General features: G+C 37.3%; 1 protein-coding gene across 1 annotated transcript in view; it reads left to right on the plus strand.

Moving 5' to 3' along the window:
- The window catches only part of COL9A1 (collagen type IX alpha 1 chain), a 62,459-nt gene that overhangs the window by 16,146 nt on the left and 23,562 nt on the right, over positions 1 to 22,751 (plus strand). Inside the window, exons 8-28 of the mRNA XM_039728355.1 lie at positions 192 to 266; positions 831 to 866; positions 976 to 1,038; positions 2,935 to 2,988; positions 3,595 to 3,630; positions 8,825 to 8,848; positions 9,164 to 9,217; positions 10,011 to 10,064; positions 11,674 to 11,706; positions 11,801 to 11,857; positions 12,570 to 12,623; positions 13,843 to 13,896; positions 16,211 to 16,264; positions 17,620 to 17,673; positions 18,327 to 18,380; positions 18,562 to 18,615; positions 18,724 to 18,777; positions 18,991 to 19,044; positions 20,152 to 20,196; positions 20,999 to 21,052; positions 21,148 to 21,201. Coding sequence (XP_039584289.1) covers positions 192 to 266; positions 831 to 866; positions 976 to 1,038; positions 2,935 to 2,988; positions 3,595 to 3,630; positions 8,825 to 8,848; positions 9,164 to 9,217; positions 10,011 to 10,064; positions 11,674 to 11,706; positions 11,801 to 11,857; positions 12,570 to 12,623; positions 13,843 to 13,896; positions 16,211 to 16,264; positions 17,620 to 17,673; positions 18,327 to 18,380; positions 18,562 to 18,615; positions 18,724 to 18,777; positions 18,991 to 19,044; positions 20,152 to 20,196; positions 20,999 to 21,052; positions 21,148 to 21,201 — 1,071 coding nt within the window. The remainder of the gene's footprint in view (positions 1 to 191; positions 267 to 830; positions 867 to 975; positions 1,039 to 2,934; positions 2,989 to 3,594; positions 3,631 to 8,824; positions 8,849 to 9,163; positions 9,218 to 10,010; positions 10,065 to 11,673; positions 11,707 to 11,800; positions 11,858 to 12,569; positions 12,624 to 13,842; positions 13,897 to 16,210; positions 16,265 to 17,619; positions 17,674 to 18,326; positions 18,381 to 18,561; positions 18,616 to 18,723; positions 18,778 to 18,990; positions 19,045 to 20,151; positions 20,197 to 20,998; positions 21,053 to 21,147; positions 21,202 to 22,751) is intronic.

Raw genomic sequence — 22,751 nt, forward strand, 5'->3', positions numbered from 1 at the left:
AGGGTTGCCAGTCCTCATGGAGACAGTCAAAATAGGACAGAGGGCCTGTGATATACATGGGGTGAGCATGCAGGTCCTTGTCACAGCTGTGATCTCCTGACTAACCCATAGCTTCTAACTGTGCTGGTTTCCCCAGAATAGCTCCATGGCTTGCCAGGCTCTAATTGCTCCTTTTTTTTACTCCTTGTCAGAGAGGCCCCCCTGGCCCACCAGGTCCCCCTGGTCCACCAGGGCCACCAGGAGTTCCCGGTATTGATGGCATTGATGTAAGTGTTTCCCATGCCCTGCCTAGGAAATAGGAAATGCTCTGAACTGTATCTGCGTTGTCTGTCAGCCTTTGATCTTCAGGACTTTGAATTTGGCTGCAGACACATGAAGGAATTAATGGGTATCATGCTCTGTAGTGGGCTGGAGTGAGTGCAGGAAGCAGATTTGCAGATTATCTTTGGTATCGAAAACTCAGGATTATTTATTTTGGGTAATCAGCATCATATGCTGTGATTATCTGCCATTAATGGGGTGTAAGGGTTTTGTAAATCTAATCTCAAAAGGGATTACATAGTGATGCCCGCTCATACTAAATTATCATAAGGATTTGTGGCATTATTCCTGATAGGAGCTACTACATGTGTTGTCTTGATTCCTGTCAGAAGTTTCTCTGATGATTTCTGTTAGTCTGTAATAGAAATGACGTGGATTTAATATTTATTTTCTACAATAAGAGTCAGTTCAGGATTATTTATGGTAATCTGTAAATCAGTGATTTTCATGAAGGACAGTAAAAGGTTATTGCATTTGTGACTCATACCTTCCTTTTCATATCTTGGTAGGGGGAGAGAGGCCCAAAGGGCCCCCCTGGTTCACCGGTAAGTGATTGCAGCTACTTTTCATTTGCTTCTGCTAGAGAAGAGATTTTAAGTTTTGTTTCTGCTTCTCTCTGTGAAACATGCTTAACTGTCCATTTAAATCCTGAAGGGTCCAGATGGGGATGCAGGCAAACCAGGATCCCCTGGGTTGCCTGGAGAGCCAGGAGCTGATGTGAGTACACTTGATTTTCTAGAATTTCCATATTTGTTTGTTTGTTTTCTTCAAGAATAAATAAATGAATAAATAAAGCACGGGGGCTGTTGGTGCTGCCCTGGAGAGGGCACTGGGCAGTGGTCTCAGGGACAGCTCCTGCTGTGGCCTCTGGAAGCCACCTCTGGTCAAAGGGCAGGTCAGCGAGGGCATGAGGAAGGTCTGCTGATGCATCTTCCCATCCTGTGGAAAATGATAGAGAAGACTGAAGTTTTAACGTCATCTAGTGTTGATGGCCTGTTAAGTCATACCTCCTGAATAAATTTGTGGCTATAAAAATGCCTTCAAACATTTTTTTGAAACTTTATATTTTTCTCTCTTGAGAGCGCTGTTAAAAAGCACTTCTTGTTATGAAACAAGATTGTTGCATTAGTACTTAGATGTTATGCCAGGAGGTAGGCAAGCTTATGTTTAATTTACAAAAGCTTTTAAAACTTTAAAAATTTAAAATATCATAAATAAAGATTATATACCATAAACCAGTGTGTTAGAGAGTATTGCAAATTATATAAATCAAAAAGCCTAGTATCTATTTAAGGTTGCAGTGCTGTTAGAGGTTAATATTTAGTTTGCTTTTGGGAAGAGACTTAGTAGACATGGAGCTGGAAGAGTCTTTAATTAAACCGTTCAAATCCCTTATCTGTAAGAGGAAATGGGCTTTGTGAGTGACATTTCGTACCAATTCACATCTTCCTAAAAAAATACAGGCCCACAACCCATTTGTACATGTCAAAACCCTATAAGCAGATCTTTAAAAGTCATTGCCTCTTACAGTTTTCACTTAAGGCATGGTTTTATTTTCCTTGCCAAAATTAATGGGAACACAATCATGTGAAACAGAACACGCTAAAGTCAGCTCAGCTTTTGGTATCTGTTCACACTTGTATATTCCCTCATCTTAGTGGATGAGTGAAAATTTAGTACTAGAGTACAGTCTTTTGAAATATTGAACCTTTTTTTTCACTTGAAGAAAAAAAAGGAGACCTTACTGTACTTCCACTGTGTAATCAACCTTTAATTGGTATTTTAGATTTATAATACCTTCTGTGTTTAATTGGTGAGGCAGTTCTGACTTTTTAGCTCTCATTTTATTTCAAAAATTATTTCAGTGTCGGGTTTAATAGACTGTAAAAAGGTACTGTACAGTAATTGCTTATAATGATCATGTAAGCTTTCAAAATCAAGTAGTCGGAACAATTGTGTGAACACTGAATTGCTGGAAGTGCACCAAAAAAAGTGGAAGTGTACCAAAAAAATGAAAGTAATAGATAAATGTATAAGAAAAGCTCTTCTGGTTATCTGAAAATTTCTAAGCCATGTAAGCTGACTATAGAATTCGAAACAACAGGAAAAAGAAGAACTCCAAATGAATTCCTGGTTATAATATCATGGTTAGGTTTTCATTTTAGCCAGATGGACAAGTTAAAAGAGTAAATTTAAATCCAGCCTGGCAGCTTTCTGGGGTTTTGTTTTGTTTTGTGTTGTTGCTGTCAATTAAACTTTTATTTGAAATGGACAACACTGACAGTTTTTGTTTTTAACCTTAGCCATGAAATAATTTCATCGGTCTCCAATTAAGAGGAAATAATATGAGATCATTATTATGCTTTTATTTAATTATGATTTAACTGAGTAATTCTTGAAGATACATATCACAGGCATGTTTGTCACAAGAAGCTAGCACTTTAAACTTGTACAGTGCTATCTGTACATGTAAATAAATATTTGGATTGCAAGGCTCCTGCAGTTACTAATGTCATTTAATGGTCTCATTTTTCTATGTTGCATTATGTTTTCTGTTGCGATTAAGAAAAACACATAGCCCTTGCATTAACATTGTACAATTTACTTCCAAAGGGATTCACAGGACCTGATGGCTCTCGTGGAGCCCCAGGACCAAAAGGACAGAAGGTAGGAACAAAATTATGCATGAAATGATGGACTTTTTTAAAGCAGCATTTTTGTTTGTCTCTATGTGACTGAAAAGATGCTGCAATCTTTTCTTACAATCCTAACATACCTATAGAATACACATTTACTGGGCCATTTTCACACAGCACAAAGAAGGTTCCATTCCCCTAGTCAGCAGTAATGAATGGTGGCTGGCATTGCATTGTTGATGTTGTTGAGCATCTTCAGTAAAGTTGAGACCCTTTCCATCTTGCATTACAATTGTGCTATCGTAATATGCACAATTGGGAACCAGAACAGTGAAACCTGACTTCATCATCAGTTAAACAAATGAAATATAAATCAGAAGTCTGTGTAAAATGCATGCTTGAGTTTTTGGGGGGTGAGGGAATAAAAGGCCAGAGAATGTATCTTTTTAATACTGAGAAAGTCTTTGCTTTCTATCAAGTCTTACTGAAACCAGCATAGCATTAATGAAGTGACTAATACTTGCAGACTATGTCCACTAAATGGTACCCTCCAAAAGGCAAGAGAACCTTTTCCTGTATATTGTTTAACAAACTTGCTGCTAATGCCTCTTAAAAAGTAATTTTTGATTTTTTAAAGGGGGAGCCAGGACTGCCAGGTGCTCGCGGACTTCCAGTAAGTAATGCACTTCGTATACAAAGAGGATTTTTGCATCTTAAGTATTATTATGAAGGCTTCTTACAATTAAATGTAGTGAAGAAAAGGTCAAAACTACTTCTGAGGTTTCAAAGAACTCATAAGTTACAAAAGTAGGACTTTGAGGAACAGTTTTGTCTTTTTATCAAAGTGTGCAAATGTTACTGAAAGGTTATGTTTGGTTTGTATGCTGTAGAAAAGAAAGGTGCATGTGTGATGGAGTCCCAAGTTTTGGACTTCTACCATTCTTTTCCATCTCTTTGTGAAAATGCTGTGGTGATGAGAGAGCCCTGTTTCATTTGCATATGGGAATCTACAGCTATTCCTGTTTTCAACTCCTAGCCATGTGTTTAAATGGCATCACTGAAGTGTAAATTCTGTGAGACTCCTTGTGCTGTTTTGCAGTTCTGTGCGAAAACAGGCCAAAATATGAGAAAAGACATGCAAAGAGTACTGTTCCAGTTAGCATTCAGATGGATCTAACATCTATTTTTAGGGGCTAAAAATAATTATAAATTTTAGGAGTTTTGCTGGTAGAAGAAGTGCTTGGCATGTAGGAATTTAGCTTAGGAAAAAACCTGAAGAAAGATGAGTAATGGAACAAGATGACTATAATAAATTATAATAAGACTGTATATAATTAAAATTTAATTAAAAATTAGATTCAGCTTGGAGAAATTATTTAAATTAAATAGAAGAGGTATGATATTCCAATATAACACTCCTTGTGTATTGGTATTTTTGACCTTTTCCTTCTATCTCTCATTAAATTTTTATTTAACAATTATTTTGATGGCTGGCCAGAGAGAAAGTAAAGTTATTCTTGAAGGTGTGACATTATAGACATGTTCAAACTCAAGATAAATCACTTTATGGACACTTTAATGGATGCTCATTCTTACCTGAAGATTTGGAAAATAGGTAATATAATGGCTGGCTGGTCTACAGGCTCAATATTTGAGTTGAATTTAGTCACAGAAAATGGCAGAACTGAGGTAGGTCCTAGGTAGACTGAAACCCCCACATTTTTCTGTGAGAGGCTTGAGGTGGTTTTCTCTTTTTTGTTTTGGTGGTTTTTTGGTGGGGTTTTTTTTGTGGTTTTTGTTTTTTTGGTGGTTTTTTGGTGGGGTTTTTTTGTGTTTTTTTTTTTATGTCAACTAGATGGGGAAATAATTTCTGGGTTATATGCAATGAGTATTACAACATCTAGTTGCAAAGAAGAGGTAATTAAACTCTGTTGGGTGTGTTTGCTCAGATGATATGGGAAAAAATGATTGGAGGAAATCATTCCTGTGAGGAAAGGCTGAGAAAATTGTGATTGTTCAGCCTAGAAAAGACATGGCTTGGGGGTGACCGAATTGCAGCCTTCCAGTACCTGAAGGGACCCTACGAGAGAGCTGGAGAGGGATTTTTTACAAGGGTATGTGGTGACAGGACAAGAGGAAATGGCTTCAAACTGAAAGAGAGTAGGTTTAGATTGGATATTAGGAAGAAATTCTTTGCTGTGAGGGTGGTGGGACACTGGAACAAGTTGCCCAGAGAAGTTTTGGATGCCCCATCCTTGGAAGTGTTTAAGGCCAAGTTGTACGGAGCTCGGAGCACCCTGGTCTAATGGAAAGTGTCCCTACTCTGGCAATTTGAACTAGGTGATCTTTAATCTCCCTTCTAAACCAAGCCATTCTGTGATTCTAGGATAGGAAAAATGGGGAAATAAAACTGATTTACTGAAATACTTCATTAAAGTACTGTGACATTTTAGCCTGTCAACCAAAAGAAAAACTGAGTTTGGAAAAATGTACATGATTTTAGCTCACCTTTTACAGAATTATGCAAGAATGATTAATTTAAGACCTTCCAGAATAAGTGTGTGCATAAAACCTGTATAAAGAGGGTTAATCTCAATTCAGAGGTAGAGACATTAATTTGGGAAAGCAGGAAACTGGACCAACTTGTCAAGGTAGAATGCTGTTTCTTTTCAGAGCAGCAGGACTTTTGTCACCATATTTTGAGACTGTAAAAGCAATAAATCTGATAAGATTTTGAGCCATTGTTCAAAGCTGAGTGATTTTGTTTGCCCTGGGACTTTCAATCCTAAGGTGATAACGCTTCAGTGAACCTCAGTAGGGATTGCCTTTGGAGTTATTCTGCCTCTGCTTGTTAAGCAACTGAAGCTTGTATTTTCAGGTGAATCCACAGGAATATTTATAATGAGGAAAGGAGAATTTCAATTTATTTAAAAGATGGACATACTTAGTTAACTCCTGTGATTACCCTCATACTCATTAAGATTTATCCTTGGACCTCGCATGTTAGGAAGAAGCCTAGTGATTGATTTTGTAGATCCATGGCTGTTAACCCCTACATGCTGAGTCCACGTAGAGAGATTAATGCTCAAAATAAATCTCCTGGGAAAGCCTGTACAAATGCCATTTTCCCTCTGATGAATGGCTGCATGCTACTGAAGAAGTTGTGCAGCTACTGGAAGATTCTCAAAATGGCCAGCACTTGTCATCTGACATTTAGTGAGATTATACCTACTAACAAAATCCAAAAAAACGAAAAACCAAACCAACAACAACAAACCCCACAACCCTGCTATCTAAACAAACAAACAAACGACCCCCTGTAGAACCCAAACAGAACCCACCTGTCGTAAAAACAAAATAAAGAAAAAATCCAAGTGGAAATGGTAGTGCTGGAGTGCAATTGTTTTAATGTTCAGATTCAGAGACTTTTGGAGAACCTCTTACTACAAATGTGAAGTAATGGGGCTGTTTAACCTTTGCATTTCTTTGGTTTGATTCATGAAACCTCATTTACCAGAAACATAGTGAACACAATTATGAACCTGCATACTGCCTACATGATTAATTGAGTGCTTAGGTGTAATTATGCACTGCTTTGGGTACTGTCAGTGGCTTTTTGCAAGTGGAGTAGTCCCTGGATAGTTATCCAAAGACTTCATTTTTCACGAAACATCGTGCTTAAGTTGTTAAAATGCTCAGTGCAAACAGAATATCAGAAGCCTCGGGTACAATGCTAATTAGTTTTAAATTATTATCACTGTTTTTCATGCTCCTCTAGTGATATTTATCAGCCAAGTTAGGACTTCTGGGTATCTTCAAGAATGAATATTAAGGACATAAAGTTTTATATACATCATTTGCTTCTCTGCTTCTGTCACCTTTTATTCCCCAGAATGTACCCTGGCAATCTTCAGCTATCATCCCCTTTTTTTTTTACATTTTTTCTTGCTTCATCATTTTGTTTTAATTTATTCTCTTTGTCTCATCTCTTTGGCAGATAATCTTTTAAATGACAGGCTTACAAAGTTCTTAGAATTATTGTGATTAATTCAAGTAGTTTAAATGTGCCGATGTCTCTGACCTGTCCTGGTAGATGGACCTGGGGCTGCTACATTAAGTGCACGTCTTGCACTCTTCAGTCCGTTCTCTCTTTTAGCTCCCTCCAACTTTTCTATGAGCTGTTATTTGATGTGGCATATGGGGAGAACTATGTGTATTTAGTGACAGAGAAATTGAAAATATTTTAAGGTCTACTAAAACACAGTGTCCAGCATAGGGTACACTTGCAAACACTGGGCTCTTTGAGGTGGATGGCAGGGGTGCTCACCAGATTACAGGGTAGGAGCCTCTGTGGCAGGATATTGTGGACTCTGGGTTGCTGGCCAGGCCTGTGCACTCCATGTGCTCCATGGCTCAGATGAGCACACAGCAAGCACCTGGGCATGCCAGGCTGCAGTCCCAGGCTGTGTGGAGAGGCTTTCCCTCTAGGGAAAAGACAGAGGAAGGAACATGGGCAGCTGGTTGAGACAGGAGCTGCTGAACTGCTCTGTTTGTGTCCTTACTGATTGCCCTGGAGCTGCTCTCAGCTTTGCAGCTTGGTCTGCTTGTGGGGAGTTCATGGCCAGAAGGGTGGAGTAGCTGTGTGAGCTCAGTGTGTCTCCCCATTGATTGCTGGGGGAGAGTCCCTGCTTTTTGCAGTCTTAGGAAGGTGAGGAGATTCAGTGGGGTGCTCAGAGTGGGGGACAGCCTTCTGGCCCACTGTGTGGGCTGGGCACAGTAGCTGTAGCTGCTTCTTTTGGTATCATTGACCTTCCCTACCTCTGTTAGGGGGTGTGTTAGGAAAGGGTACTCCAGTGAGACCTACAAGCAGGTGGTTTCCTTCTTTCAGAGTCAGGGGATATTATAATATTGAATATGTGATGCAGTGAAAATTTGATTTCTACAGTCAAATATAGATACATATAATATGATGAATGATAGCAAGGAAGTGTGAAGCAATAGCAAGCTTACTTTCTGCTGTGTATTAAATGGTTAAAATGGAATGATTCTGATGGGTGCTTGAAATTTTCCCTATGTTATACTGACTTTTCTAAACAGGCTTACGAATACAACCCTGGATTGATATTCTGTGGCTTTTTTACTCACATTTAGTCCAGGTGCCTTATTATGTCAAATCTCCTGAATATTTAAGTATATTTGGGATTTTGCATTTTAATGTTCGATGTATATCACCAACACTGTTCTCCATAAAATTTTCCATTTGCTTTAGTAATGCATGACAGAGGTATCTGTTTTCTTAGAGGGAGTATATCATCCAAATATGCAGAAACACAATTGTATCTTGGGCACTTCTCATTAAAATGATTCAGAACAACACTGACGGAAAATATAAACAGGAGAAGTTTGGTGTTCTTTCTCATTACCAAAACCCATAAGTTTAATGGATTTAGGCCTCAGGGAAGCACTGTGGGGAAAAAAGTTCACTTTTATTATAAATTCAAATGTACCTTTAGAAGGAAATTATTATAGCATAGATATGTTTATCATGGTACTTGATAATTAGCTAAACACAAAACCTTTAATGTCTTCATTCCCTTGTGGGAGTATATATGTTTATAAATATGTGTAATGATACTGCAAGGCAAGTTAATCAGTAATTTAATATTCTCTACTGATACTGATTACCTAATAGTAAAATTGATTTTTAACAGTAGTTAAGCAAGTTTTCAAAACAATTTTACAGAATCAAATGAGGGCTTTTTTTATGCCTTTTTTTTAAAATCTGAAATACTCTATTATTGGAAAACAGCTTTACTAGGTTTGCAACCCTCCCCATATTTCTAATCTCTTTTTTTCATATTTCACAGGGCAAGGGGCTTCTTGGGCCACCTGTAAGTATCAATTTTACAATTCATAAATATACTGTTCAATGAATCTGTTTGAATATTTAATAAAGCTATTTTACTGTAATTAATAATAATTTAGTGAAAAAAGAGATGGTTTTAATCCAGATGTTGTATGTCTCTTATGTATGTTTTCTTCAGCTACGCCTGAAGTGTTGTGTAGGTCTGTGGTATATGGGGCAAGAATATTGGTGTCTGAAGGCATGGTTTGTTGTTTGTGAGAATTACATCTTCTCAGTCCTTGGATGTTTGTTACATAGGTATTATATGGTATAAAAATACTATTTACCTTGGTTGTTGCAGGGTCCAGCTGGTGCAGCAGGGCTTCCTGGGGAAGTAGGTCGTGCTGGTCCACCTGTAAGTACTACTGTGTTTGCTGAAAATGCAGGTTTATTCAATTGCTAGAAGGTACTTAAAGAAAAAATGGACCATCTAAATACTATTGGGGCTATCACAGCATTTTCAAACACAGCATTTGATCACTGGTAGCACAGTGATCACTGGTAGAAGAGGGATTATGTTTGAAGCTCATCAGAAAGCCATCTAAATACTATTTGGGCTATCACAGCATTTTCAAACAGAGCATTTTTCTTTTGCAGTGATCACTGGTAGAAGAGGGATTATGTTTGAAGCTCATCAGAAATAGGAACAATGAATAGCACAAAGTCAGGGCCACCTGTCAGATTATAATGAAATGTTTCAGAGTGTCCAATACTCTACTTCTCTTATTCAAGGAAAGTTGAAATCAAAAAGCAGAGCTGACAGAAATACAGGAAATGTAAACCTTAACTGCTTAAACACGGTGATTTTCATTTGCATCTCAGTGAACTCTTGTCTCACTTTAAGTGTGGCTCCATCTATTGACCTTACTGCTGAACTGTGCCCTCAGTTTCACCACGCTCCTGTTTTGACAACACGCTTTACTGAAATGGAAGCTGAAACCAATTGATGATTTTCTACTGGAAATCTGAAGTAGCATTAAAATTTTGTTTAATAAAACCTACTTTTAAATGCAAGACTAATCTGTCTGCAAGTCAAATCTGTCCTTCTGTAGCTACTTAATTTCTCACTGTTGTTGTATGCCCTGATTTTGTGACTGCTGTTTGTTATGATTACTATCAATCAATTAAATTATTTTACCCTTTTTAAGGGAGATCCAGGAAAAAGAGGGCCACCAGGTCTACCAGGACCTCCAGGTCCTCCAGTAAGTGAATATGTTTAATATGTGCTTACATCTGAATTTGTGTTGCTGCTGCTTGAACAAAACTTCTCCCCAAGTTCTACAGCTGAATACTGATTTTAGGATATCAGAAAGATTTTGATCTTCCAGTTAGAAAGCAAGTTTCCACTCTTTTTTGTTATAAAAAGGCAGTTTGAAATGCAAATTTTGTAACTTCTCTCATGATGCCTTCCCATTTCTGTAAACTGCAAATACACAGGTTTTAAATTCCCCTGTGAATCATAATACTGTAAATGTACTTTGTTGGGCCTCACTGGTATTACCTCAGCAGAGGCAAGCTTTTCTCTTGTTAGGAGAAGAAAAAAAAAATATTTGGCTTGTGAGACAGAAATATACACTTCCAGGTAGGTTGAGTTCTAATGTATTTCTTGCAATCAGATCTGCTACTTGCAAGGAATAAAAGAAAGCTTTACAGTGGCTCTTTGCCTCTCCAGGGGAACAGCTATCTTTTTTCAGCCTCTTGGGAGGAGGGATGCGTGTTATGCCTTTATCTTGTGGCAATTCACCTGCCCAGAGAAATAAAATGGAGAGTTTGGCAGACAGTCTGGGGGCTGGGAAATGCAAACCACTGGGAAAGGTGTTGTGCTGTTGTCTTTTTAAAAGCTGTACTATTCCTCTGCTGGCAACCTCCTCCCCAGCTCTTTAGGGACAGACCCAAAATACATATGCTTTATTTATGCCATGTTTCTTGTTTTCTTGAAAGCTGCTAGAGAATTGGCAGCGGCATTTTAAAAAACATGAATGGTAAATTGGAGAAGAGTTGTTTGGAAACAGGCAGAAACTAGTTTGCAACAGTGGCGTATAGTGCTTCTATTCCTTAAAGTTCTGTCTGTTTTAGGTTTCTGGAGTGCCACGGTCCCACTCCAGTTGATAACATTACAGACCCAAATACTCCTGGCATTTTAAAAATCCTTGTGCATATAAGACCATTCTTTCGGGAGCTCATTCCTTAAACTCTCCTGTGCTTTTCTCTGAAACAGTGTGCCCCCTCCCACAGAGCTTCAGACTCTAGCTGCTGCTGTGAAATAATCTTTCTCCCTGTTGTGCCTCATAAACCTCCTGTTAGCTTCCATCAAGTATTTGATTTAATATGAGAAAAGGCCTTCCCCCACTGAATCCATCTCATTGTACACTGATATCTAGTTTATTGCAACTGTCATCTACCAATACTTTTGGGAAGATTGTTTTCCCTGTAAAAATAATTTTCTCTATAAAGACGTGCATCTTTTGGCTAAGTTATTCTTGTTATAGAAATTGCCTTGGTTTCTGTAGGAAACTAATGGGATTTGGACATGTTTGTTCTATATTTAACAGAAAGTATATTTGAGGCAGTTTAAAAAGCAAGATAAATATTTTAGGATTTTTTGAAAAGTTGCTCTAAGATAAAGGATGGGACTTGCAGTCCTATAATAAAATCCTACAGTTAAGATGCTTTTCCTGTGAGAGATCCTTTGATTGATTGTATTTCTGATTCCAGGTTTAGATAGTAGTTTTGTCTAATCACTGTGTTGCCTAATGAGTCATGTCTGGTTATTTCTGTATTACTGACTTTGATGAATTTAATTTAATTTAGGGAACGATTGGCCTGCAAGATGGCGACCTGTTGGTAAGATTATTGTCCATGTTTTTATTTCTTTTTAAGTAATCTCAGGCAATCTTATTCAGCCTATGTGGTAATAACTATGTGAATGCTTTTCCAGTGTCCCAGTGCTTGTCCTCCTGGCCGCCCAGGACATGCTGGCTTAATGGGTATGAAGGTAAGAGAACTTGTTTGTTCCAGCATTCCTTGCAGAGGTGCCGTTTCAAGGCACTAGGGAGGGTAATTACTGACTTGAAAAAGGACATTTCCCTGTTAATTTCAAAAAAGATTCCATCACTGTTTTTGATTATGGTTACTCAACTCTTGACTGCCAAAATAATGTCTTGCTGTTGAAATCTCTTGCTACTTCTCTAACCTTCACTGTAAAATTCATGTGTGGTCCTGAGAGGATTAGAGTATGTGAAGGATTGCTTTGTTCACTTCCTGGATAATTTGTGGTCTGACTCCAGAAACTCTAAATATTTCCCCAGATCCTTAATCCTTTTGACTTTTTCTCTTCCTGGGAGACCTGTAACATAGTGAATTGAAATTAACATGTTTTGAGTCTCATTTTAGCTAAGATTTTTAAAAATATATTCTTTACTGGTTTCCAGAAATACTGTTGGCCTCAGGAAACTTTTATAGGATAATGTAAGAAGAAATACTAACCTGCCTATAAATGCAGCCTTGTTAGATCCAGAAACAGATATTTTGAGCATGGTACGTAGTATGTAGTGTTTCCTAGACAGGTGAGGAAGGAGTAGTGAATGGGGTTTGAGAGGGAACAGCAAGACAGCTCTCAGCAGTCTATGTCTGTTTTGGATAACTGTATTTTAATTTAGAATAGTCTGTATTTATTAATTTATTTTGGTTTTTTGTGTTTATTTTAGGGGCAAAAAGGTTCAAAAGGAGAGTCTGGTGAACCAGGAAAACAAGGTTATAAGGTAAAATAAAAAAAAGAGGAAAAAACTGTTGTTTATAGCTAACTAATAGTAGTTTAGCCTCATCTTCAAAAACAGTATTATATTCTAAGTATTAATTGTTTTAACAGAATGCATGAAGTGACACTACATATCATGGTGCTCCAGAGTAACCAAAGGCACTTCTCTATTCTTTAGTTACCTGTACTATGTATGTATTACAATGCACAAGTCATACTCCTCTTGCTTTTGATTTTGATTGTTCAAATTTAATTATTATAGAACTTACGGGGAAAACTGAAGCTAAGTTCATGAATTGAAAAACTTTTAAACATTTAAATGCAGGATAATTTCCTTAATTTACCAAGTATGCAGGATAATTCCCTTAATTTACCAGCACAGATGAATACTTAAATGAAGAATGAGAGGAAAAAATACATTGGAGAGGGAAAGGACATAGTGTAAGTTCATAAAGAGAGGTCAAATCTGATTCATCTTGAAATCTGAAATGTTAACTTTCTCAAGGTGTTTCATTTGAATTAACCTTTTTGTATAACCTCTTTAATACTGAAATATTTACAAGAAATATTCAGGTTTGCAGTGGCTTGGTCCATGCTTCAGTGTTGCAGGGAAAACCATTAGAGAAAACTTTTTCCACTTTTAGTCTGGAAGAACAAGAATTCAGAGAATAATATAATATTAAGTGGTTGAAATAGACCTTAAAGATCATCTAGTCCCAACCCCTCTGCCATGTGCAGGAACGCTTCTCACTAGACTAGGATTCTCAAGGCCTTACCCAGCCTGGCTTTGAACATTGCCAGGGCTGGGGCATCCACACCTGCCCCGGGTAACCTGTTCCAGTGTCTCACTACCCTCACAGTAAAGAATTTCTTCCTACTATGTAACCTAAATTTCCCCTCTTGAAGTTTGTACCCTTGTCCTGTTACTACAGTTCCTGATGAAATCCTAAAGATATTAATGTCAAGAAAAAATGGAATGACAGAATAAGGGTAAAATATCATTATTCTTTATACTGAGGTTTCTTTAAAATTACCCTTTTGACTAATATTTAAATGGAAAGTGAGCCTGAATGAGTATCTTCTGAGGAAGTGGTGTGACTTCATTTGGATTTCTTTCAGGATGTGGTGACAGAAAACATTAAGTAGGAAATGCACCTCATACAATGATAGAGCAATATGCATGGTGTGGATTGGCTACAGATGTGTTCCTCTTGCTTTCCCAGGGTGAAGAAGGGGACCAAGGACCTAGTGGTGAAGTGGGAGCTCAAGGCCCTCCAGTAAAGTATTTCCTTTTAAAGTGTTACTAATTTTCTTCCTAATGACATATCTCTTTTTCTTATTATTTTAAGAAAACAGATATTACAAAACCTCTATGCACCTTTCTCTTTTTTCTGCCATATTGTCTATGAATCGAAGTCCCTCCAAAACCTACATTATTGCTTGGCACAAAGCTCCATATAGTTCTATGGAAAGGCTAACTTTAACAACTATTTCACGTCCTAAATTTTGTGTTGTGCTTAGATTGTGAAAAAAGTTGAATTTTTTTCCCTTTACCTTCACTATCCTTTTCATAATTTTGATGACACTGACTTCATTGTGTTCAAAACACAATCAGCTGTGAAATTCTTAGCTGAGACTTGAGGATGAAATTGCAACCACTGAAGAACGGGTTTTTTTTTTTCCTGAAGCTTTTTGCCTTTTGGCTTGCACGAGAAGTATCCTTCAATCATACAGAGTTATTTTCTTGTCCTGTATAACTGTGCTTCATTATGACACATACCTCTTCAGCTTGTCCCCTGTGAGGAGCTCTTATGGTTACCATGACTGAAAAGGACTAGGGAACAGAATAAAAGGGTCATTCTAAGGAGGAAAAACAGGCATAACACCTTTAATTTCTATGGTTTATTTTCTGATGGCGTCTCATGCTTTTTTTCTTAAGTGTGAAAGTATTTATTTAATGCCATTGGTGTCCAGATTTGATGCTACACAAGAACTTACCTTAATGCACATGATATCTAAATGCTAAATTACAGAATTCTCTATGAACATAAACATATAACAACATAAACCTCTGGATTATGACTAGAAAAAGGTAAAGAACAGACTAAATAAAGGAAAGGGTCAATTCCTTTGAATGCTCGATCCTGAGAAAGTATCCCTGAGGCCCTGGTGCAGACAAAGTACCAGTGTAAGAGGCAGCTTCTGCTGTCTGAAAGGCCTGTGGAGACCAATTCATTTTATTCAGTTTGGTAAAGTTCTTCAATCACTGTGAAATAACACAGTAGAATTAAAAAACAATTAAAGATTTCCTTTCCTTTACTTTTATTTTTTGTGTTACTCAAAACATTTCAATGTGTCAGCCTACAAACAAACTCTAAAATATTTTTTTATTAAAAATTAGGATTAATAATATGCAGAAATTGATATCAGATAGATAACCCATGTGAAAAAGGACAAACAATTCTTTAGAGGCACAGATGGAGAGCCTGTAGACTCTGCTATGTCATCTTATATGCTCCTTACATAAATGAATCAAAGGGGTTGAGCATCCAGTCTCCTCCACAGAACCTGCAATCCAACCAATGTATTCCACTGACAAGATTTGCATAAGACAGCCATGCTTGGGAGAGGTGTTGCTTTTGATAGAAAGTATTGGATACCACAGCGTGCCTACTTCCAACTGTGCTCTTAGGAGCAGGAGTAAACTGTGTTCATCTCCCTTGTGGGGCTGCTGTAGTGCTTGTTGCATTACCATGATTTTCCCCACCTTTTAGGCTGACAATGCGTCAAGTGTTCCGTGCGAGATTCCAGCCAGCTTTGTGAGGAGCAAGTAGAGGCTGCCAGTGTAGCATCTGCTCAAGGGCTGGGTTTGGCCAAGCTGTGGGGAAGGGCCTGGAGCTGTTTCAATAATGCAGCTGCAGGACAAGCATGTTATGGCTGAGGGTTTAGTCTCTGCAGGGAGGAGACACCTCAGGCAGTGTCAGTCTCTTGGGAAAAGGAAGACAGTGAAGCCAAATGTCCCACAAGACACTTTTGAAGGAAAGTGATGACAGCTGTGATGATAGTTATGATATATCCTGCTGCATTAGGATGTCTACTCAATTTAGCCTCCTAGTGGACATATAAACTTAGCACTTGTACTCTCAAAAGCCTTGTTCTTTTTTATCTGCCTCTGGAACTCTGTAAAATCTCCTTCATCTCTCCAATTCCTCACTTAGGACAGCTTAGCACTTTTGCAAGTTTGGCCATCACATGTTCCTTTCACGCAAGCTGCAGGTGAGAATGCTTCAACTCTGAGGCAACCAAGAAGAAAAATCAGTGGTTTTTTTCTGTCCTTATGGTGTATTTGTGGTTTTGTAATACAGCCTGATAGTTTTGTTATTCTTTTTAAAATTCTAAATGTAGTAAAATATCAAATTACCATATAAATTAAGAAATCTAATACAGCAGCAGTTGGATTTCTCCTTTAGTACTAAGAAAATAGTAAAATAATCATAAAGAAGGGGTGTAGGACTCTTGAGTCTTCTGTCTGAAAACTAGGACAGTTCTGATAAGAATTAAGCATAATTTGGATATACTTTTCTATTTCAGGGCATTCTAGGTATCAGAGGTATAACTGGTATAATGGGACCTAAAGGTACCAAAGTGAGTATTAACCTTTCTTTCTGTAAAATGGTCTATATTAAAAAAAGTACAACTCAGAATGCTTTACAAGCTTATTTAAGCTTCTTCTTTATTTCCCCTGTATTTTCTCTCTTCTGCCAGCTATTTCCATAGCTACTGCATTTCATGTTAGGAAGAAAGGTAGCTCAGTCCTAATTGATGAAGGACATGTTCTCTTACTTTTTTCCCCCAATCCTTGCCTTTATGGTAGTTTTGCATGTATGCAAGTCTGTAATTTGCAAGAAAGCAAGTTATAACAATTATAAACTATAGCACATTTAAATTAAAGCTACGACTTATTAAATACTCCCTCCTGTGATTTGTATCTTCCTAAAGACTTTTACTTCCATCATCACTCCAGTTTTTGTCAGGAGTTTTTATTGAGAGTTTGTTCTTTTTCCCATTCATTCTTTGACAATCTCTGTGTCTTAAATTGCTGCTAGTGGGATTAATATTTATTGGGCTCTTACTTTGCTGGACAATTTTCCTTTTGTTTTTCTAAGTGTTTCAAACTTGTTATTCAAGTTATTTCAAACTTGGGTTGTCTCGTGCTCTTGTTAAATCTATATAGTAAAAATTTCTGAAAGGAGTAGAACACAGGAATCCTGACATTGTCTCCTTCTCCAGAAGTCATATCCTGTAAATCTTGTGATCATCTGCCTTCAGAGAAAACATCCAATTTCTCCTGATTATGAATCTTCTCATGAATGATCCTTCTTAACATCTTGGGTGTGTTTGCTAAGCTGTCTTACTTCTCTCTTCTGGCCTTTGTGTGTTGTAATTCTTCGCAGTTACTTGTCTACATTTTCTGTAATATTTTGTCTACTTGAAACATTTACTACATCTGTTTGACTAAGGAGTTCCGTGTTCTCTCTAAATCTTTCTTAAAACAATTTTTTTCTCTCCATTGACCTTTATTTACAGTGTAGTGATAGCATTATTTCCTTTAAACATATGTGATAAAAATAGCAGCACTGCACTTGATGATTTCTCTGGACAATTTGATGTTATTCTATTATGTGGTGAAGGATATTCTATGCTTAAAGAAGACAAAGAGATTTTTTGAAGTAAAAATGTAAAGGTCTAACTCCTCCCTAGATTTTTTAGAGAATGATCTGAATGTTGTTTTATGACTGATAATTTTTAATATTTAAATATATTTTCTTTCAAATCTCCATTAAAAAATCAAGATAAATGAAGAAAATTGCCTTTCTTTTTAATTGGAGCTATAAAGCCATCTCATCTGTAGAGACTTTGTAGCTCCTAGCAAAGCAAGACACATTAATTGTTATTGCTCCAGCCGGTCACTTTAATAGCTTGTATTATCTGTTTGGTAGGGAGCTCGTGGTCTTGATGGTGATCCTGGTCCCCAAGGTCTTCCTGGTGCACCTGTAAGTAGAGTGTGGGGTTATCAAACACTTCCCAGTCAGTGCATCTTTTCAGCTGTGAATCCAAGAAGCTTCTGATTAATCAAATTCTATTGATTCCCCACAGGTGAATAAATGATATTATTGATTCAAGTCAGTAATGTCTTCCCAAAGAATTTGAGGTAGATGAACCCATTTTAACTTAGTATATTATGGTTTCCTCTTCCTACTGTGCATTAGGGTGGCTTGGATTTCAGGTATCAAACTGGAACAAAACCCATACAGGGCAATTTGGGCAAATTTTGTTGGAGGTTTTTATTGTGTGTGTGTTTTATTTGTTTGGGGTGGTTGGTTGTCTTTTTCTTTAATTCTTCCTTGCTCTCTGCTTCCATAGGTGGAATTTGTGCTTAAAATAGCTAGTAACTCTGTGTTAAACAAGTGCAACATACTTTGCTTAGACACTCCTGAAATCTCAGGTGATGATGGCTTCAGATGTGCTTTTTAAAATATATCTGTCAACTGCAGTTTTAAAATACTGCATTTTTAAATATAGTGTGACTTTAAGTTGTCTACTTTCACCAAATGTAAATTGTACTTGTTGATTTTCTGAGAGTTTTAGCTAAAAATACAAGGAAGTTTATTCTGATTTTATTTCTAAAATATTTTCTTTTCTGTAGGGGGATCAAGGACAGAGAGGTCCATTAGGAGAGGCAGGTCCGAAGGGAGAAAGGGTGAGCACAGACACATTTTGACTCTTGTTGACTTGCAAACATTAGTTACTTAATAGCAAATAAGCAGTGCATAACTGGTACTCTCAAATTATATGTATCTGAATGAGTGTGTATTGACATTCTTTTAATGTGCCATTTCATTCTCTTTAGCTTAATTTTAAAATACTGTTATTATTCCTAGGGTCCTCAAGGTACAAGAGGAATAAATGGCCTCCCTGGGCCTAAAGGAGAGCCTGTATGTATATTTAATTTATTTATTTTCTTCATTCAATGCTACTTTGCATATTAGTGCTTAGGCAAAATCTTTTCAAAGTTACAATAATTTTTTGTTTCTTTTTTTAAGGGTTTACCAGGAGTTGATGGCCGTGAAGGGATCCCTGGCATGCCTGGAGCTAAAGTAAGACACAATTGGCATGTTTATGAGCTTTGGTAGTGCCCTAGATTTGTTCATTAATTTGTGGCTGCTGCTCATGGCTTTATGCACATTATTAGTGTAATTGAATTAACATTTCTATACTACAGATCCAAAAGTATGTCAACTCTGTGTTCCAGAAATAAAATTTTCCATCATGTTTGATTTGCATAAATTACAACTGAAAATGTTTTACAGGGTGAACCAGGAAAACCTGGAGCTCCAGGTGATGCAGGGCTCCAGGGATTGCCAGTAAGTATCAGATATTTTACCTTTGAAAGGTAGGCTCAGTTCAAATCATAGAAAGGCTGTGTATTGGTGATTTGACTCTGATGTTGGAGTAATTCTAGTGAAAATCTAAGCAAAAGGCTCAGGGGAGAGTGTGTGTAATGCAAGGGGAAATTCTGCTATGTGTATGCAAAACCTTTGCACAGCAGTCTAGACCTCCTCAAGATGCCATTGTGGGGAACTTGGCCTCACAAAACATTTGTGGCCAGGATGTGACTCTTATCTCTTATGTTTCTCCTACCTGATACCCTGTGGATCCTATGGTGTGACCCCATAATTAGGGCTGGTCTCATTTTATTGACTAGGGCCCAGCTATTCCCAAACTGAGCAGGAAAAGCTGAGCTGCTAGTCTGACATACCTTCCAAGAACAATCATCCTTTGACATTCTGCTGGCTCAGAACATCTGGAATGCATCACGCTCGTGCTTCTTTTCATGGGTGGCTTGGAGGTCTCCAGTGTATTCCCTGTGGGGAACTTACAGGGAATCACTGGTGCTTTGTGGGCTCTTTCACAAGGTAATCCTCGTGCATTAACTGAGTCTGAAAACTGCACCAATCTAAACTGTACCAAATCTAAATAGAATCCTCTTTAAAACACTGTGCTATAGGAGTAATTGCTGTGAGGAACAGTGATTGAGATCTTTTAAAACAGAACTGGACATAAATTTGTAATACAAATGAAATCCTAAGCCTGGAAGACAATTTAGTAAAAGCATACTTGCTATGAGCTGTTGCAGAGAAGTGATGAGGGAATGAAAAATGTCCAAAGGTGTCTGTAAAACTCTGCACCTCTAGTCTCAGCATACTGGGATAAGCATGTATTTCTAATCTAAGACAGAAAAAATCACAACTCCTCACCTATCTATGGTCATTTTGCAATTTATGAAGTAAGAATAATACTCCTTATCTGTTACTTTGTAAACAGAAAGAATTCAAGCTTGGTTCCATATTGAATAAAAGTGCTTTAATACCAAATAAAATGATTAGAAATACTCAGGCATGAGAGAGAATTTTTTAACACCATTTCCAGTCATCTTAACAGCAAATAAAAGTAAATCTTTTTTCTTTCAGGGTTTCCCAGGCTCTCCAGGTATGAAAGGCATTCCTGGCCCAAAGGTAAAACATCTTGAGTATTGTCTTTCTTATTTAAAGCAGAAATAAAGTGCTAAAGTATCTAAAGTTCTAAAGTATTCAATGAAATTGTACCAAGCTTCTTGTGTTAAGAGACAAACCTTAGGCTGAAGGAATTAAATACAGTTTTTATTCAACTTTGGCCTGTACCTTTTAATGATTCTTGTGCTACACTATGTGGTTTTCATTATTCTAGGCATTAAATAATACCTTAAGAAGGTAATTTTCTTTCAAATTCATGGAAATCATTGCTAGAGTTCCTACCTTACTACATCTTGAAATGAACCATCTTGTAATAAGAATAGTATTTATAGCTACCATAAGCTGATACAATCACAGGGGTTATCTCCATTTAGGTAGCACCAAATTACAGCATCAATTCCAATTTAGTTAAAAAAATTGTTGTAAGATTGAGACTATGGAATGTTTCAGACAATGATGTTTGACTTTAGCGGTAAGTAATTGAAAAAGAAAACTAGACTGAGACATGATTTTTGTCTGAAATAACATGGAGTGATATTGCCTTCTGTGATTTGAAAGCAGCAATGAAATCTGTTTGGGATTTGTCAGCACATAAACAGCAAAGGAACAGAAATCTGACTTTTGAAAAATTAGATAGAAAGGTTTGGTCAAAGTTAAAGAACACCAAAAATAAGGCAGAAGTTAAAAAAATTAACACAGGCTGATTTTGTTTAGATTTTATAGCTTTACTTATTTTAATTTTTTACTTTAAAATGGAAGAGCAAACCATTGGCTCAGCTAATATTTTTCATCTGTTGTCCAACAGGGTAATAGAGGTCCTCCTGGGGTGCCTGGGTTAATGGGAAATCCTGGTAAACAGGTAAAACCATTAATCTTATACTAAATATCTAGAAAAATGTGTTTAAAAAATCACTTTTCAAATTTGTTGCATTTCAAATTTCTTCCCCAAAACAGGGTCAGCAGGGCCCAGAGGGAGAAACAGGTCCAACAGGACCCCGGGGACCACCAGTAAGTATGGAAGCAGTTTCTAATTGAGCATAGGTAAAATTGCAGGGTTGCTGAAGCTATAGCTAAGGTAAAATCATTATTTATCATAAATTCTATTTTTTGAGGTAATACCAGTTCTTTACCTTCTGTGTCAAGGGGATGTGCATCATCACACAGAAAGTCCTAAATGTGTCCAGTGATGTCCTATGATTGGTTTTGGTTTTGGTGACAAGATAATTTTTGAACTTTGTTTATATTCTTCTTGTCTTTGTATTTAAATATGCTGAGTAAAAGCCAAAACAGAGGGAGTAAGTGTAGTTTGTGACAAAAAGCTGAAAATTCCTCTTCTTCCACTGCAACAGTCTGGTTGGCATTATTAGCATTGATATAGTGGTGTGAAGAATAGCATTAATCTTTCATTGGAAACACTGCTGTTGTAATTTCTTTCCCTGGAGATTTTCCTTAACACTAGAAAGATTTGGAAGACTGGAGAAATTGCTGCTGGGCAGGTAGCTTTCTGCAGGAAGAAATCTGCTAAGAAAAGTGAACTAATGGTATTTGTTAAGGCTCAGTTTTGAGTACAAAGCACAAGTGGATACTGGAGAGAGCAGATCACTGCTTTGTGATTCTCTCTAGAGGGGACCTGACATGATTTGAAGCTGCATAAGGCTGATCTAATTTCCCTTTGCTGTTAATCCTTCTGGATGGAGAGGAATGGGATGATCAGTGATTTGAAGAAAATTTCATGCACACATATTCACTCTGATGACATTAACCAGGCTTCAGGCTCTGTAAACAATTGCTTTTCCAGGCTTCCCTCTTGCCACTGGTGCCCTGGGGATGGCTTCCTGGAATTTTCTGAGCTTCTGCTATAATACAGTGACACAAGTTTTGCTGATGCAGTTGTAGAGTTATTCTCATACCAGGTTTAGTGAGGTACTGTCTATGATATATTTGTAAGGATCAGGAATATTTTTTCTGAATTAGCTCCTAAACACACAGCAGCAGTCAACCAAGTAGAAGATTCCACCATTTTTTAAATTTTTTTTTTCCTGTGGTTTATACTATCAGGTGCTAGATATATTAATTCATGAGATCACATTTATTTTGGACAGTCTTTGCATTGCTGCTGTGTCCACAGCTGCCTAAGGATAATACAGAAAGGGGATTATAAGAGCATTTACTAGGATGGAATACAGGTATCTTCAGCAAACAAGTTTTTGTTTTTTTTCTTTATTTTTGTTCTTTGTATTTAAAAGTGTTGGGTACACTTGAGAAGTTTTTCAGCCCTGTTCTTAGGGTGATACTGTACACAGGTGACAGGAACAACAGTTATAATTGAATCAGACCAAAGAAATTGCCCACTCTGATAATGCACTGTAATCTGCTGAACTATTCTTTTAATCCTTTCAATGTGAACATGAATTTACAAAATCAGCAGTCCGTAGAACAGGGGTTGACACACGAGGTTAATTATTAGTAACCCTGTAGATGAACAGAAGTACTTAAAGCAGATTAAATGCGGTGATTTTTCTTTTTTTCACTCTAGAGACCAGCAAGACATCTGGATT

Source organism: Passer montanus, unplaced genomic scaffold (genome assembly GCF_014805655.1).
Source record: "Passer montanus isolate IOZ18808 unplaced genomic scaffold, ASM1480565v1 scaffold11, whole genome shotgun sequence".
Lineage (NCBI taxonomy): Eukaryota > Metazoa > Chordata > Aves > Passeriformes > Passeridae > Passer > Passer montanus.